The following is an 18067-nucleotide window of genomic DNA, read 5'->3' on the forward strand; positions in this document are numbered from 1 at the left end:
AGCTATAAACACTTGTAATTTCCGACAGGGTTGGACGACACAGTGTATCACTCCTTTTCCAGTATAACTCAGCCGTTAGACTTCATGACTTTGGTTGGCAAAAGAGTTTTTAAATCTACTTAAAATTGTGCAATGACAATATTGTTGGCAGCTTTACTTAAGTGCATCTAGTGGTGCATTTCTGGAGGATTTCAGTGGACACTAGTACAAACTGGATTAGCATCGTCTCAAAAGACTTGACGAATGGACTGTAATGGACCAACTACTTTGCATGCAGCAGTGGTGAAACTGTTAGCTGTTAGTGTCATTTCAGATCAAATGGTTAAGATCTTTCGGCTTATTTTCTGAATTCCTCAGTGTTGCATTATGGGATTATTTGACTTCATGTAAATAAAGTCATTAATCTATTTATACTTAAGAACATATTTATTATTTTATATTACACAGAACCAATAGGCGTTTGTCTGCTGTTTATTTTGAGGCCCTGTGACAGCTGTCTGTTCTGTTGCCAGGCTGTACCTGAGAGCCTTAAACAGATAAACTTGATGATGAACAAAATGAATCCTCCCGTATATGACTGCACCATTCAATTAAGGCCAAATGTTGAGCAGGGAAACCAAACTTTTAATTTCAGCAAATGTCTGTCCTGCTGAAGTGTCCTTGAGCAAGACACTAAATCTCCATCTCGTCTCTGGGGGCGCTGTTGTGCAGCTGATCTGCAACTGGTGAAGAACAAGTGAAAAGAGAATTTCCCTCCAGGGATCAATACAGCACCAGAACATTAATCCTGTAGTTTAAATGTACTTTTTTAAAGGGCAATATTGTGCTTTTTATGTCCCAGATCTGTAAGAGAGAAACTGGTTGGGGGGAAGAACAGCAATGAAGTGGAGTGGTGGGGGAAAAGATAAGAAGGAAGTGATGAAAAAGGGAGGGAAGGGGGTGTATCCATGGAAACATGAGGAAAGAGTGATGGGAGAGAGGAGGAGAAAAAAGTGCTGTAGTTTGAAACTGTTAGTTACAAAGCGTTGGAACAAAATGGTATAGGCCCACAGCAGCATTTAATGGAGCAGCCGAGCCAACGTTTATTGAGACTTTAAATTGTCTTTTCTCATAATCCCACTCAAAGTGATTTTGTTTGAGAGATTCGTGCCTTGACATTTTATTATGCTGTTGTAAGTGAATTTGTAACATAAGGGTGAAACATGGTAGGAATGAAATGAAATCCGGGGCCGATATTTAAACGCTGTTAGGTCAGTTTGGATTGATGTCCTCGTAAATACTAAACACAAACAGACTCATCTCCCGGAACATTCACATCTACATGAAAAGAGTTTGGAAATTTAAACGGTGTGTGTGAATCCCATAAGTCTGTTTTTCACTCACATTTAAGGAGAGCAAAGATGAGACGTGAGCAGGAACAGCTAACTCACCATGTGTTTGGGAATTCAGGACTTTACTCCCAAAGGACAGCTCTTCATAAATATATTATACTGTATACTTGCCTCAAGCGCTGCAAATAGGCTACCTTAAATCTGTCTTTACACCTGCTTTGATGGCAAATTCATAGACGGCAGTTTGGATCAAAACTTATATTCAAGGCATATAAACCTATCAGCGTGTAATCGTTTTCCTTTCTTGCCCCCCCCCACCTCCCCCAATAGCAAATAAGAAAATATATGAATGAGTAGCACAAGTAAGTGAGCTCTTCCAGCTCTCTGCCCTGATACTGTAGACTTCATTGTTTTTCTTTAATCCAGATGAAGTTCAAGAAATGAGTGAGAGGCTTATTGGTCACTGAACTGCAGTTCGACCCGTGTCCAGCGGTGCTCGACCCCTCCGTGCTCACCGCGTCGATTCTACAGTTTGAAACGGCTATTTTCTGTGCCAGAGAGCTGCTGTTGATGTTGGCTGCATGTAAGGGGGACGCTTCCTCCCTTCACAGTGCTGATTAGTGTCAGATCCAGCATGCTGTTATTATTGTTTGTATGGGTTTACATTGAAATTCTAGGGGGTCAAATATGTTGAAGTACTGTGTTTGACTTTCAAATAGTTGTTAGTTGTCGCTTTTAGGGCTTAGAATATTAACAGAAATGTACATTTAATGTCTTCGTACTCGTAGTCATTAATTTTAAATGAGTGCTCGGAGATGGGGAGCAACATTTGGGAGAGATATAAAGATGGGTGACAAATAAAAGGAAATAAACATCTCCAGAACAGCGTCAGTGCTCTCTAAAACGTTGCACCAAAATCTCCCGTAGGTGTTCAAATGGGTTGAGATCTGGTGACTGTGAAAACATGATTCACACCAAGGATGTGACGGTGAGGAAATTTTTTCCACCGGTTAATAAACTTGTGACAACACTAGTGTTACAGATTACACTGGACATTTTACAAGAAAAGACGGCGCTCAATATATGTAGAGATTTTACTTTGATCTTTACCTTTTCCGGACGAGCTTTCGCTGCGAGGCTGCAGGTTTCCACCTTATGCTGAGACTCTGTATGGAGTAGACACTTTCACTTTTCGATTGTAGCGTCCGTCGCCCGACTATGTATTGATAACATGCCGCCAATACGCCAAAATGAAAAGCAAAACAACAGTGGGGGCGGTGAGCAAGTAATGTAATCGGTGTGTTCCCGACAACCGTGTAACACCGACTACCGCGGCAAGCCCAATTCACTCACCAAACCCGTCGAGCCCTGTATGCATCTGCATTTGTTACAGTTCTGCTAATTTATTCAGATTTTTCCTTTAATTTTTCCTGTCTGTATGAACTTTATTATCAGGGTTCAGCTACTCCTGAACTGTCATTTCAACCCATTATAATGTGAGTGTGTCAAAGTGCACAACCTTGAATTGCCCCGTAACTATTAATGGTGGTGAACACTAGAGTCCAATATTTAATTACAAGTATTTACTATAACTATAAATAGTACATGAGTATACTGTAGCTACATCTCTTTAGCAACCACCTCTATTAACCTGCTATATTATGACTATAAACAATGCCATACCTACTTAAGCAGAGTTCGCTTCACTAATGTTTCACACGTTTTTTATTTTTGTGTGTGTGTACAGTGTGTGAAAAGTGTCCTTTTAAATGTAACCACAAGGGAAAAAAGGACAAACCTTGTTCTTTTTAAATTGGACAAAATGTGAGATAACAATATAAAGTGCATCGTGGCTAATTTGCTGTTGTTGGTAGCCTAAGACTGAAACTGTAAAAGTAGGTCCTAAATGTGTTACAATATGCAAAAGGTTTGAACACAAAAATGTCAACTACTCTGTTGAGTAACTGCTGACGAGTTATTTCATCTTATGCCTTTGTTGGCACTAGTGCTTTGAGGTCAGCTCAGTGTGTCAGGACCTGCTCACCTTTCAGCACGGTCACCTATTGGAGGTGGGCAAGCAGCTATTGTTGCTGTTGGGCTCTCTGGCCCATTAGAAGAACTGACAAAAGTTTCTCAACACATATTATTAGAGTTTTAGCTGGAAACATGGCGCTGCTGACACAGTATCATATTGGTATCATGTTGTTTTTTGTGTTCTAGTATCCAAATGAATAATCCAAATATATTTCTGGCCCCTGGGAAGTCAGATCTTCTTCTGTATTCTCCTGCGCTTCCTGTGTCCGATGAAGGCGTGAAATGACAATGTGTTATACATTCCTACTCTAATGTTATCTGTCTTCCTTAAACCTGCTGTAGGCCGAATATTTTTAGCATCATTGGGCAAAAATGCCATAATAATTTGCTCCAATTCTACTCACTGCAGCTTTATTGATATCACATGAATTTCAAATGTCGGCACATATTGCACCTAATCAACCAGTGTTTCCACAGTACATCATTTACACTCATGTAGTGGTATCATAATGTTTTTGATGAGGATAAGTTAAATTGAGTTATTAAAGAATTGATGCGCCGATCCACAGTACTCTCTTTTTACCTAATTGCTGTGTCGCTAAAAACTGCCCTGCAATGACTGAATGAATGTAATGTAATAGAGGAAACACTGTATTATGATTACAATGACAAAGACAACTTTGTCAGCCGCTTTCTGAGGATATCATCTGCGATGTCCATCGCAAATAAACATCCTCAAATCTGTTTAGAAATCATAGAACAAAGATGCTCCTTATGACTCCAGACTTGCCTGAGAATCATCACGTTTTTAAGTTTTCAACACTATCAACATAATCCAGTTATGGTTGTCTCTACATGCATGAGTACATTGCATACATGAACTGCTAATAGCTAATTCGGCATACTTTTAATGTGGCAGTTTGCCGAAATTTTTAACAAATATAGACCCAAAACAGATGAGAGGACTCAAATCGTGGCCCACAATGTACTTTATTGAATCCATAGCAACCGGGAAGAGATGAGTGGGGTTGATTTTGTCTGGGGGGTGGCTTTTGAAAACCTCCATTATACAGGATACCAATATATCTGTGATATGATCAAATCAGCTGATATATCAGTTGTACTCTACTATTAAGCATCTTAGCAGTTGAGAATGATAAAATTGGGCCTTTTAGGAAGGCCTAGCTTCCCTTCTGTGACCACATCACTATACACCTGAATGGAGCTGTTTTCACCCTACAATGATTAACATGGGTGATTACAGCTGATGCTGGTTTATTGTAATGTTACTGGTTGTGTGTGTGTATTTATATTACAGAGAGAGGACTTCTAAGAACCAACAATACCACTCTTCTTCTTCTTCTTCTTCTGCTGCAGCCATGTTTGTGAAACCACAAAATAGAGCGCGAGAGGTTTTGTGCTCTCTTTCTCCCTCCCTCGTTCCCCATTTTTTTTGCTCCCTCTTTCTGTTTTTCTCTCTTCCCCTCCCCCTCTTTCTGTTCCTCTTTCCTCCTCTCTCCCTCTTTCATTCTCCCTCCCTCCCTCCCTCGCTCGCTCCCTCCCTCGCTCGCTCCCTCCCTCCCTCTCTCTTTTTTCCTCTCTTGCTCTAGGTTTCCATCATGCTTTACCCCTCCCTCTCCTCTCTCTTTTTGCTGTTCTCTCTCTCTTTCTTTCTCTCTTCCTCTCTCACGTTGCACACTGCCCCTCCCTCCCTCTCTCTGTCTTGCTCTCACGTTGCTCCCTGCCCCATCTCTCTCTCTCTCTCTCTCTCTCTCTCTCCCTCCCTCTTTTTTTCTGTCTGTCTCTCTCTCTTTCTCTTGCTTCTCTTGCTCTCCCTCTACATCCTCCCCTCCCCCACTGCTGCCTCTCATTTTCTGTCTCTCCTCTCCTCTCCTCTCCTCTCCTCTCCTCTCCTCTCTCACTCCACCATTTCACTTACTCACACCCTCACTCACTCGCTCACTCACTCCCCCTCCCATCCCTGTTCTCTTTATCTCCTCCCCTCCCTCCCCCTTCAATCCCTCTTTCATTCCATGCAATCATCTGTTCTCTCTCTCTCTCTCTCTCTTTCTGCTTCCTCTATTACGCCCCCATTTTGTCCTCTGCCGTTTCCCTTTCTCTCTCTTTCCTCCATGTTCTCTCTATCCTGTTGTTTACCACACTCCCCCGTGACATTTATGATACAAACTTTATTAAAAAAAACTGTTTTCTATCACATAAATAATAAATATGTTAGGAGTAGAAACTGATAATTCTACAATAAAAGCGATATCTTGACTAAAAGCTCCCCATCACTACATATTTGTTTCTTATATAGCCCGTCCATCTGTGGTGCTCTTTACTCTCCTCCGTTATTCACATTAACCCAAATATATAACTGCCTTCCTCCTGTAACAATCGGCCCCAGAGCTAGCCGAATACACCAACATGGTGGTTACTTCTGTTTGTCTATGTTCAACAAGTGGCTAACACGCCGGGCTACAAAACAACCACAAATGACAGTCATCGTCCTCGCAGGAATGTAAACTAGATGAACCAGGTGACTGCCTCACCTCTCAGGTTCACAGACAGGATGGCCTCATAAACAGAGCTGTTCCTTCTGCACAGCTGGAAGCTCACTGAGGTTTTTACTGTGGGTAAAATGCAAGTGTTGCTGCTACAGGGCTGGGTAGGATTTGAAATTGTTTCAATACAATAGAGATGCAAAGTGAGTTATTTCAGGCGTGTCTGTTCCCGGAAGTTAAAGTCCCATTCATGTTTCCCAAAGACAATGTTAGGTGTTATCTGGTTGTTTCTTTGATAAAAAGTTGAGAAGTGCCAGAATGTAACTACGACTCCCGAGGTGCATTTTGGCAAGAAACATCCAATCACAGAGCTAAAGGTTATGCTTTTGAGAAAACTGATTTAACAATCTTTTGTTTCAATCATTTCACTTTTTAGTTGTATTTATTACAAGGCGTTGTTGAATACTCGATTCTGATTGGTCTGTTGCTGTGGCCGCAGTTCTGATCTCGGACCCTGGCGGACCGTTTTTGTGTGAAATTATTGATTTCTTAAGTAAATAGCCATGTAATAAGCGGGATAATGTACAGCTAGTGGGTCATTGTTTTGTAATAAACCCCTTCAGGGCGATACAAGACCCCTCCGCTTTGCGTCTGCCGGGGTGCTGCATCGCCGTGTCGACACTTGCTGCCAACTTTTGGAGGTTGACACCTTTTCAGTCAGTATCAAAATATATTGAGGATTGTACCCATCCCCAGTTCTGTCCTTGCTGTTAGAGTGGTACCTTTTACAAATTAGGGCCGGAACTAACAATTATTAATAATATTTTTATGAAATTGTATAAAATGCCCCTCACACTTTTCACTTTCACCTTTGAGATGCCTAATGACTTTGAATCAGAAGTTCTGGATGCACTGCTTACATGGATGCCTGCAAAGACAGCTTTGGCTAGGGATGCACCGATCCGACTTTTTCAGTCCCGAAACCGATAGCAAAACCTGGGCTTTGGGTATCGGCCGATACCGAGAACTGATCCGATACCAGTGTTTAATCAAAAAGCTGTATGCGTCACTGTGTGGAAGTGACTGGAATCATTCTTTTATGTGTAAAGCAACATCAAGCTTGACTTAAACATTGCTTTCCTAACTTTGTAAAACAAAATGTAACAAATAAATACAGTTATACATTTACTGAATTATTATTTATTATTAAAATAATAAATTGTGCACCAGCAACTTGATAAAAGATCTTAACAGGAATTACAATTCAAGTGTGAAGCAACAAATTGGTCAAAACTTAGAAATAAATAAAAAATTCCAGCATATAATGTATATATGTAGTGTATAAACATATGAATTTAATAGATCTGCCCCATTTTCGGTATCGGTGTATCCCTAGCTATGGCCAAACTGTTTTTCAGCCAGCTCTGTCCCACCTCAGTGTCTTTATTTATCCTGATATATCCAGAGCAAATCTGGATACAGTGGAGACAGACAGCAGTTTACACCTGGCATCTGAATGTATCTCAAGCAGCCATGTTTGTTCAGATTTCACTTTCTCATTTGATTTCATCAGTGGGATACTAAACATAAAAAAAACGCACATTTTGCCCTTGACCATACAGCTAGAAAAGAGGTTTGCAGTGGCTGGTGGGTGCCTTGCATCAGATGCAGGTTTTTGGCATGTGAAAATGTATCTATTTGGCATGTGCTACTGTGCATTGAGACATGTGTACCTGTATGTGTCTGTACACATATGTAGTTATGTTATTGGATCCAAAATTGTCTTTTATTTCTTTTGGGTGAAACCTTGCTAGTTTACCAAGGCGTCCTCATCTGATCACATCACATTTTTAAGATGCTGAGTTTGTGACCCAAGAGAGGGGGAGTTCTTCTAGTTGAGAAATGTAAGTCACACCCGCTGGCATGTAGCGTAGCTGCACTGAAGAATGGTCTGTTTAGTTTCCTGTTAGTGGAAACCTGTATCTCTCTGATCATGGGCAACCGTCAATTTAAAGAAAGCAGGAACTTTTTGCTACAGTAAGGCAAAAGTTTGAATAATTTAAGATAAATTAAGTGGCAGTTTTGCCCCTATCACATTATGGGATGTGCATAATGTTGTAAAATCAAGCTAACCTTTTTTTTTTTTTTACAGACTATATGCAGTGGAAGCACCTTGTGCTGTTTTGTGCTTGACTGGGTTGTGATTGACAGGAGGTGGGCTGGCGGTAGCATAACCACAGAGAGCGTTAACTATTTGTGGAAAGTTTTATTTTGTAGATGAAAACATGGAAATCAGTGAAGCTGGAAGTAGAGCGGAGACACCCCCACTTGTCACGTCTCAGCTCATGCAGTGTTTCTCAATTTCCATATGAAACAGTGAGAGATACCAAGTTTAAAATGTATGTTTTTATACAGTTATTAACCTTCTGATTCAGCTTTGTGACCGGACTATCAGCTGGTCATCCACACTGAGACAATGGGAAAATAAGAAGAAGTTATGACAATTTTAATGAGTGATAATGTTAGAATATGCAGAGATCTGGGATAAAAAAATTGTGATTCTATGAGACAGGTTTGGGACCTGCATTGACCCACCAACATTACTGCTGCAAAACAGCCACAAATTTGTTGCTCAGAAAAAACTTCCCCCAAATTCTTGAGTACACCTTGTATTTATGATATTCAGGCGTTGTTTTAGAAACAGGTTACCAAGTAAGGTAGGTTTCTAAGTTATTAAAAACATATGCTGATTATTTTCTCGAGTAATTGATTAAATATTTAGTTTATAAAATGTAAGAAAATTACGAAACATTTCATATCATTTTTCCAAGAATCGATCAATCAAGTAATCAACAGATGGTTTTAGCTCTAATTCTAATTTAGAAAACCTATATAATGTATTTAGTCAGTAAATAAACATATTTCTTTTATTTTTCTTCATTTTGAGCAGTAATCATATACATGTGTGACATTCTCAGGATTTACTTTTCATTCCTTAGTAATTGTAAATGAACGCTTTCTAGACTAGAAGTTTCTGTCATCTTTTTTTCAGATTTTGATTCGATCCTTCCAATCAGATCCTTGGTTTCTCAAAGTGATCAGTTGCGTCTAGGGCTGTCAATCGATTCAAATATTTAATCGCGATTAATCGAATGATTGTCCACGATTAATCACAAATTAATCCAAAAAAAAATTCCATTCAAAATGTTCCTTAAAGGGAAATTTGTCAAGTATTTAATACTCTTATCAACATGGGAGTGGACAAATATGCTTGCTTTATGCAAACATATGTATATATTTGTTATTGGAAATCAATTAACAACACAAAACAATGACAAATATGCTTAAATATGCTTAGAAACCCTCACAGCTACTGCATTTAGCATAACAAATATGCTCAAATCATAACATGGCAAACTGCAGCCCAACAGGCAACAACAGCTGTCAGCGTGTCAGTGTGCTGACTTGACTATGACTTGCCCCAAACTGCATGTGATTATCATAAAGTGGGCATGCCTGTAAATAATATCTTGAGGTCAGAGGTCAAAGGACCCCTTTGAAAATGGCCATGTTTTTTCCTCACCAAAATTGAGCGCACGTTTGAAGCGTTATTTAACCTGGAATCAGATCATTTAGACTTTTCTTTTTTCTTTCTAAAAGAATTACTCAAACCGATAAATCGATAATCAAAATAGTTGGCGATTAATTTAACAGTTTATAACTAATTGATTAATCTTTGCAGCTCTAAACATGTTGTAGAGAGAACACACCTTCAACTTAAACTCATTTATAATGCACACCAGCATCTACAATTACAATCAACTGTCCATTCACTCTTAGCAGCTTCCATTGACTCGTATCGTCTCAGGAAATTCAACACATTTTCAGGACTCCTCACATGTGTTGACACCAATCAAAGTATTTCTTTGCAAAATGCATACAAGACATCTTGAATGTAGCTTTAACATACTTTTATTAATTTCTTGGGAGGAAGTTGTCGGTCAGTCTTTTGATTCCCGTTTTCTCATTTGCCGCCATAGTTTGCAGCTTTTGTATTGTCTCAGTTTCATCATTGGCCGGATGTTCATGACCTTTTCTGGACTCCCAGGCCACCGTTGGCACCGTCTCACAGCTCCGCGGTTATCTCACCTCTCCACGCTTCCCCAATTTTGCAGGTAGTGAGACGTGAAAAGACATTAAAAGTTCTTCACACTCGAACCTTTGACATGTTTCCTGAGGTGTCAATCAGCGGCCCAATTTGTATGTGTGTGTGTGATTGAGGCCAGGAGAGCGGTACACGTTGGCCTGTTTGCTGCATCATTAAGAGTAGCACAATACCTTTTATTCTCTCTCTTTACTCTCATTTTATCTGTTTCTCTCCCTCCATCCATCTTCCATTTCTTATTCTTTTACCGCATTCTGCTCTACTCTTCCCATCCCCCTCCGTCTCTCTCTCTCTCTCTTTCTGTCTCTCCCCTCCCCTCTCTTTTCCTTCAGTATTCTTCCCTTCCACTCCCTCTTCCTCTCTTTCTCCATCTTCTCTCTCTCTCTCATCCATTCGCTCATCTCCTTGTCAGTCACCTTCCATGTCTCTCTCTCTCTCTCTCTCTCTCTCTCTCTCTCTCTCTCTCTCTTTCTCTCTCTCTCCCTATCACACACTTGCATCCAAGTCTGTGCACGAAACAATCTTCCAACACTTTTCCGTACTCATAAACCATACTTGATAAATGAGAGAGTGAAAGATACAAAGGCGCAGAGAGAGAGACACAGAGAAAGAGAGGATACACAGAAAAGGAGTCGGCAATAGATGGAGCTACAGGAATAAACAGATAAAGGAAGAGAGACAGACAGGGATAGGCAGAAACAAAGACAAAGAATGACAGACGGGGATGGAAGAAAGGAGCGAGAGAGTGAGGCGAGAGCCAGCCTGGTGGAGCCACAATTTCAGACTGATATGATTTTATTTTTGTAGTTGTTGGTGGTGGTGGTGTGTGTGTTTCTTGTGACTTTGAGGTGACTTAGCTCATTTATCATCACACTATCAAGGAACCTCGTGTGATATATGAGCTGCGCATTTTTTGTTTTTAAACCTACTGGCCTCGTGCTGATCTGTTGGAAGAATGTTTGTTTGTGTCTGTGTTCGAGTCAAACTGTGTTGAAGAAGAAGAAGAAGAAGAAGAGGGTTTGGAGGCGGGCAATGTTAGCCCCGCCTCCCCTCATCCCTCACGTATAAATAGGAGGCAAACGTAGCCTGTTCTCACTCAACACTCGCACTGAAGAATGAGATCCTTAAAGCACCTGAAACCTCACAGCAAGAGGAGCGTGGTGAGTTCACTGGCTCTCACTCATGTAGCATGTTAAGTGGTAGTTTAGGTTGATCTGAGAGACAGACGGGATAGAAAGCTGCCTTCAGAGATGCTTTGTAGGTTTTTCTTTGTTTTTAAAGTTGCCATTTTTTGCAGATTATCTTATTTCTCACTAATTGAGAATTGTGTCTGGCGTTAACTCCATTCACCCCCCTTTTCAACTCCTCTTTTTCTCTCGCTCACTTCACAATTTTTGTTATCTTTCATTCTGTCTGGCTTTCATTTTGTCATTTTCTTTCTCCTTCTGTCTCCTGGTTGCTCACTGCATCTCCCTCCCTCCCTCTCTCTCTCTCTCTCTCTCTCTCTCACTCTCTCTCTGTCTCTACATATCTTTCTTTCTCTTTCTTCCTCTTGCTCTCTTTTGACTGCTGCTTTACACTCACCCTCTCACTCTTTCACTCTCCCCCTCCCTCTCCAGTCTCTCTCTCTCTCTCTCTCTCTCTCTGTCTCACAGCCTTCCTCCTCTCCTCCTCCTCCTCCCCCCTCTCCCTCTTCTCCTTATCTCTCCTTCACTCTCCCTCTACCTTTCATTTTCTCTTTTTTTCCCTCTCCCCCTCCCCTCCACTAGACTCATGCCTGCTCTAAGCTCTCTCTCTCTCTCTCTCTCTCTCTCTCTCTCTCTCTCTCTCTCTCTCTCTCTCTCTCTCTGTCTCTGCTGTTTCCTCTCACCCCCTCTGTTCTCTCTCTCTCTGCTCTCCTCTGTTTTCCTCTCCTGCTTTTTCATTCTTTTTTTGAAATTTCTCTTCCTCTTTTCCCCCTCTTGTACTTGAATTTGTGTGTAGATCAGTAGGCCATCTAATCCCCCACAACACATACACACACACACACACGCACGCACACACACACACACACACACACACACACACACACACACACACACACACACACACACACACACACACACACACACACATACCATACATGGCTAGCACTCTGGATTAGGATGGTGTCTCATAGTTCCTGTGTCTCAGTCACTAGATCTAAAGATTTGCCTTTGGACAGTTTGGATTCAGGCTGACTTCTTGTCCCAGAAACATTGATTTTTGATGAGGTTCATCTTTGTAGGAGGAAATGTTCTGTATTTTTTGTGTATCCTTCGCAGTGATGCAAGAAAGGGCTCCTAAGAATAAAAACATCGGTTTCTCTCCGTCTCTTTCTCCCTCCATCTCTCTCGACAACCGACTCAACTCTGATTGGATGATGAGCCTCGACACATTTTTGTCCTTATTGGATCACTTTTTGATGAAGGACACATTCTCGTTTGAGGACAGTGTGCTGTAGTTCGGTTCCTGCCAAATTACTGTCATTACGTTTCTGCCTTAGTTTAGATTGTAGACCATTTGGGTTTAGACTAAGAGTCCTTCATTGACAAGTGGGCGCTGTTTTCAAGTTATCAAGATTAAGCAACGTTGAGTTCTCAATTAACCTAACCTGCATGTCTTTGGACTGCAAACTGGAGAAAACCCACGCTAACACGGGGAGAACATGCAAACTCCACACAGAAGGGCCCCAAGCCGGGTTTGAACCTGCACCTTGCTGTGAGGTGGCAGTGCTAACCAAATCCGGCTGTGTGTGTAGTGTGCATGTTCTCCCTGTGTTAGCGTGGGTTTTCTCCGGTTTGCAGTCCAAAGACATGCAGGTTAGGTTAATTGTTGACTCTAAATTGCCCGTAGGTGTGAATGTGAGTGTGAATTGTTGTCTGTCTCGATGTGTCAGCCCTGTGATAGTCTGGCGACCAGTCCAGGGTGAACCCCGCCTTCGACCAATGTCAGCTGGGATCAGCTCCATCCCCTCCCACGACACTGAACAGGATAAGCGGTTACAGATAATTGATTGAACTGAAACAACAAACAGACCTTTACCCAAACTTAAGACGATGACAGAGAAAAAAGTGTGAACGCACTCAAGACACATTGAGGACGCATTGAGATCCGATCTTTCAGACCACATTCAGAGGTGGTCTGGGCCATTATGGCCACATTCTTTTAGCAGTGTGTATGCAAATGTGTCCTGGGCCACATTAAGGACCGCCTACTCAACTGACATCCCGTTTGGATCTGCGGGAACACTGGAAACGGCCTCTGTGCTCTACTGTATTCTGTCTGTACAACTGTATTTTATTAAAATATATCTTATCTATAGGCTACATATCTACAGACTTTCAGACTGGGCAAGGGAAGTGCATTATTATTATCATCATACTGTCGGACATGTATCATGCTTTTGTTCCAGTGTTTGGCACGCAGCTGACACCCGTCCACCCGCTTGCTCTCTCTCATCCCTGGCTCTCTGAAGCTCTGTACCTCGCTGTTGTCTGGCGAAGGCAGCGGTGCCGGTGGCACTGAGGTCCCCAGGGGCCGCCTATATAATAATCTTTTATTTTGATGTCAATAAAACATACCCAAATTCACGATTATGTAGGATATTACTACTGACATTCATGTAATATTACGTCACAACGTCTGCAGCCATGTGTTTACTATGTGTTTATTTGCATATAGAGCGGGGAAGTGAGATCCGCTCAAACGTAGCCACTCAAGACACATGTGGAGACGCATTCTAATGACAGGTGTGAACAGACGTACTTAAAGATGTCCACTTATGATCAGATCACTCAGGATGCATGTTAATACCAGGTCTGACCAGGGCCTTAATTTCATTTATTTTACTCCCACAATACCGCCCAGTAGAATGAGTCATAAGAAACTCAATTTGCTGACTATATCCCTATAGACGGATATACTGTATATTTGATAATTGCTTCCTTGCAATGCTAATGTCTGGTGTGTCTCTTTCTGTTCCAGGAGGAGGCGAGCCGGCGCCTGGGTAGATGTGAGCCCAAGGTAATGGCCAGGCTGGTGGACATAGGCACACAGACAGATCCAGTAGTCGTGCTGTCCCTGGCCCAGGCTGCCGTGCTAGGTCTCATCTCCCAGAATGAAGTGTTTGGCGCTACCATTGCACCCAACGGCTTCTACACCGGCGAACCCAAAGAGTCCCCTGCGCCACCAGTAGAGGGAGTCGACTACGAGTACGCAGACCAGCTTATCGGAGCCAACGGAGATTACCTAGGAGAAAACTTGGGAGAAGACGGACAGATGCAACCCAGCTGCAGTCAGAGGAGGTGGCAGCAGGGGCCCCCTCAACACCCGGACACGAAGATGGTTGGCCCCGATCGTCACAGCCTCCAAGGCGGTGACGTGTCCTCATCCCACGTGAAAGGGGAAGTGGTGAACTCTGGGATGTCCTCCTGTGTCCACATGCTTAACAATTTGGCTCCCAGAGGTGGTTTAGTCCAAGTGGATCCGGCCGCCCTCAGAGCCGCCAACAAGAGCTGTACAGAGTGTGAGCGGGAAGCCACCAACGTGCCGCAAGCCAACACACATGTTCACCCTCCTCCCCCCCAGGTGGGCCACAGAGGAGGGGAGCAGAGCCACAGAGGACTGCAGGGCCAGCGCCCCATGGGTGGCCACGGTCGAGGTGGCAGAGAGGACGAAGACGAGGTCGAACACCAGGGGAACAACATGATGAAGCCCACACAGCAGGAAGAAGCCATCAGCAGCTACTTCCAGACCAGTGAGGTGGGCAGCTATGATTCGGCGGAGATGAGCATGGCGAGCGAGTACGAAGACAGCAGCCAGAACATGATGTGGACAGATGGGAATGCAGGAGCGCAGCACCAGCAGCCCCCGCACCCGCAGCCTCCTCGCCGGCACGGCGGCCGCAGAGTGGACCGGCTAGATATCAACATCCAGATCGATGAATCGTACTGTGTCGATGTGGGAGACGGTCTGAAACGCTGGAAGTGCCGCATGTGTGACAAATCGTACACCTCCAAGTACAACCTGGTCACGCACATCCTGGGCCACAATGGCATCAAACCGCACGCCTGTCCACATTGCGGGAAGCTCTTCAAGCAGCCCAGTCACCTTCAGACCCACCTGCTGACCCACCAAGGCACGCGGCCCCACAAGTGCACCGTCTGCAAGAAGGGCTTCACCCAGACGAGCCACCTGAAGCGTCACATGCTCCAACACACCGACGTCAAGCCCTACAGCTGCCGCTTCTGCCGCCGCGGCTTCGCCTACCCCAGCGAGCTGCGAGCCCACGAGGTGAAGCACGAGCGCGGGCGCTGCCACGTCTGCTCGCAGTGCGGCATGGAGTTCCCCACCTATGCGCACCTCAAACGCCACCAGACCAGCCACCAGGGCCCCCACACCTTCCAGTGCACCGAGTGCAACAAGTCGTTCGCTTACCGTAGCCAGCTGCAGAACCACCTCCTGAAGCACCAGAGCCCGAGGCCTTACACCTGCTCCCAGTGCGGCCTGGAATTTGTGCAGCTCCACCACCTACGTCAGCACTCGCTCACTCATAAGGTACTGACACTTCCTCTCCCACCCAGACTTCCTGACTGCTCCGGTTACAGACACACTATACACATCACCTGCATAGATAATTAGATTGTTAATGGGTTTTCTTTTGTCATGTAAAAGAAAATGAGAGTAGAGAGCAAAAGCACAGAGACAGGGAAGCTACAACACTTCTGTTCATCTTCTGTCCTTTACCCACTGAGATCTGGGTGAAGTAGGCAGGTAAGAGCACTTACCCTGGCAGGCATCCATGCTCTGTACTCTTGATGTCCTTTTGTGTCTTCGTCGGACTTTTGCTTTGACTAAAACTTCCATGGGATTTCTGAGGTCAGAATAGTAGAAACAGCAAAATGTACCACACCAAGGACACACTTTGCTACACGTTTTTTTTCTCCATATAAGGCTTTTATCATTTTAGTGCTAACAAGTCTGGATTAGGATCGTTTTTTGCATGCGGTCACTGTAACTACAGTTAATCACCCATTCTCTATTCAATAGAGCAAGCTCCAGGATGTGTGTCCTAGGTAGGGATGTCACAGTGGGGAAATGTTCCCACCTGTTAATAAACATACTATAAATATACAGCTTACACCGGACATTTTACAAGAAAAAGTGACGCTCAATATATGTAGGGCGTTTACTTTGATCAATAACATTGGTAGGGCTGACCCAAATGCTTCGAGGCTTCGACCGTTGCCATGGTATTCAACCTCCAAATCAATATTAAAATGATTTTTTTATACAAGTATGTAATAATAGAGTATAAATCCCCAAATAGCCCATGAAATACGGAATAATCCCTCAATTCATATACAACATTAATTATGATTAGTTATTCTCAGACAGATATTGCTGTTTGTTGTGTGTAGAGGTGCGTGTGTATACAGTAGTGTGGCAGTGGCACTGTCTCTGGCACTGAAACGGGGGAGATGCAGACAGACAGAAGAACATGTCAGCATGCTGCGCTGCGCCGGCCGAAGCTTCGAATACCTTTGAACATTTCTCACCAAAGCTTTGAAGCCCAAAAAATAGTATTTGGGACAGCCTCTCCGGCCGAGCTTTCACCTGGCGCCGCTGTGCCACGCACACCTGTGACCGCTCCGTCCTCCGCACGACGATTGCGTCATTAATGTCATGATTCCCTTATAGCATTGGGTTTAAATCCGAAATATTGCCAAATGGGCGTTTTTGCTTTTCACTTTGACACCAAACTCTACGCCATCGTCTTGTCTGTCAACTCTCTTTCTTTCGTCCCGTTTGTATGAAATCTGACACCTGCTGCTCTGTGCTGAGGCTCCATAACGGAGCAGACACTTACACTTTCGGTTTGTAGCGTCCGTCATCAGACTATGTATCCATAACACGGCACTGATTCACGAAAATTAACAAAATGGGTTTAATTTCTATAAAAAAAAAAGCAAAACAACGATGGGCAAGTAATGTAATCGGCGTATGCCCGATCACCGTGTAACACCGGTAACACCGACTACCGTGGCAAGCCTAGTCCTGGGGAGAACTGAGTTCAGCTTTGAAAGAGGTTTGTTCATGTTAACAAATAAGACAACAGATCTGTTGCAAGATAATTTCTTTTGTAAGCTGTAAAAAAAAAAATCCCTTTCACTTACAAACATGTTTTAATTAAGGAACTGAGAAGTAGAAATGACATGTTGGTCACAAAGAATTGATTCTGTACATCCACAATACTGAGCGTCTTCATGTAGTCCTCATTATAGAGGACTATAATCTGAATCTGAATGAAATGTCTGTGAATGCTTAGAGAGGTAGAGAGAGAGATGAGGACACTGAGATCACAATTCATTTAATATTACCACAGGACGATCTTTTCCTCAATTCCTCCTCAGTTTGAGGCTTTTATAGCTGTCATTCTTAAATACATGTAGACATTCCTCACTCAACAGCGCTTGTTATTTCATCTTTTGAATGAGGCGTTTTTTTGGCCAGACTTTTGCTCCACACAGATAGATGGAGCAATGGATAGTGTCTCTACTAGAAATCACACACAGTGACAAATGAAAATGCTGAATTCCTGAGGATTTACCTAAATTTGATTACTTTCAGGGGAACAAAAAGCCTAAGCCACACTCATCATGGAAATGAGAGAGCAGTCTCAGCGGAGAGACTGTTGTCTTTTGTATGTGAGCCCGCCGTCTGGTCACTGCTCCCCCTGGTGGACGGCAGCAACACAACACATGTGTTGTGCAGACAGTGGGGTGTGGAGGGGGGGCTGACAGTCTGCCAGATTTGTGTGCTTATACAAACACCGTCTCTCGACCCACTGGTGACCTGTAATACATATTTGTTCTTCTCTGTAAACCAAAACCCAGTTATTCAGAGACCCACTTGTTTGTGTGCTGACACTGACTGCACAGTGAACGGTGCAGCAGCACATTCATTTAGACAAGCCTCAAGGCCTCAGATGTCGTGCATTGTCTGCTCTTGTG

At 43.2% G+C, this 18067-nt stretch overlaps 1 protein-coding gene across 4 annotated transcripts in view; it reads left to right on the forward strand.

Annotated features, from left to right (window-relative positions):
- The window catches only part of znf710b (zinc finger protein 710b), a 33621-nt gene that overhangs the window by 11057 nt on the left and 4497 nt on the right, over positions 1–18067 (forward strand). For 3 of the 4 annotated variants that reach the window (XM_074611527.1, XM_074611533.1, XM_074611538.1), the window contains exon 2: positions 14040–15611. In XM_074611527.1, coding sequence (XP_074467628.1) covers positions 14082–15611 — 1530 coding nt within the window. In that variant the 5' untranslated portion in view covers positions 14040–14081. Of the gene's footprint in view, positions 1–11037; positions 11195–14039; positions 15612–18067 lie in introns of those variants that run through there. The other variant, XM_074611518.1, reaches the window with a different exon arrangement.

This window comes from Sebastes fasciatus, chromosome 2 (genome assembly GCF_043250625.1).
Source record: "Sebastes fasciatus isolate fSebFas1 chromosome 2, fSebFas1.pri, whole genome shotgun sequence".
Classification (NCBI taxonomy): domain Eukaryota; kingdom Metazoa; phylum Chordata; class Actinopteri; order Perciformes; family Sebastidae; genus Sebastes; species Sebastes fasciatus.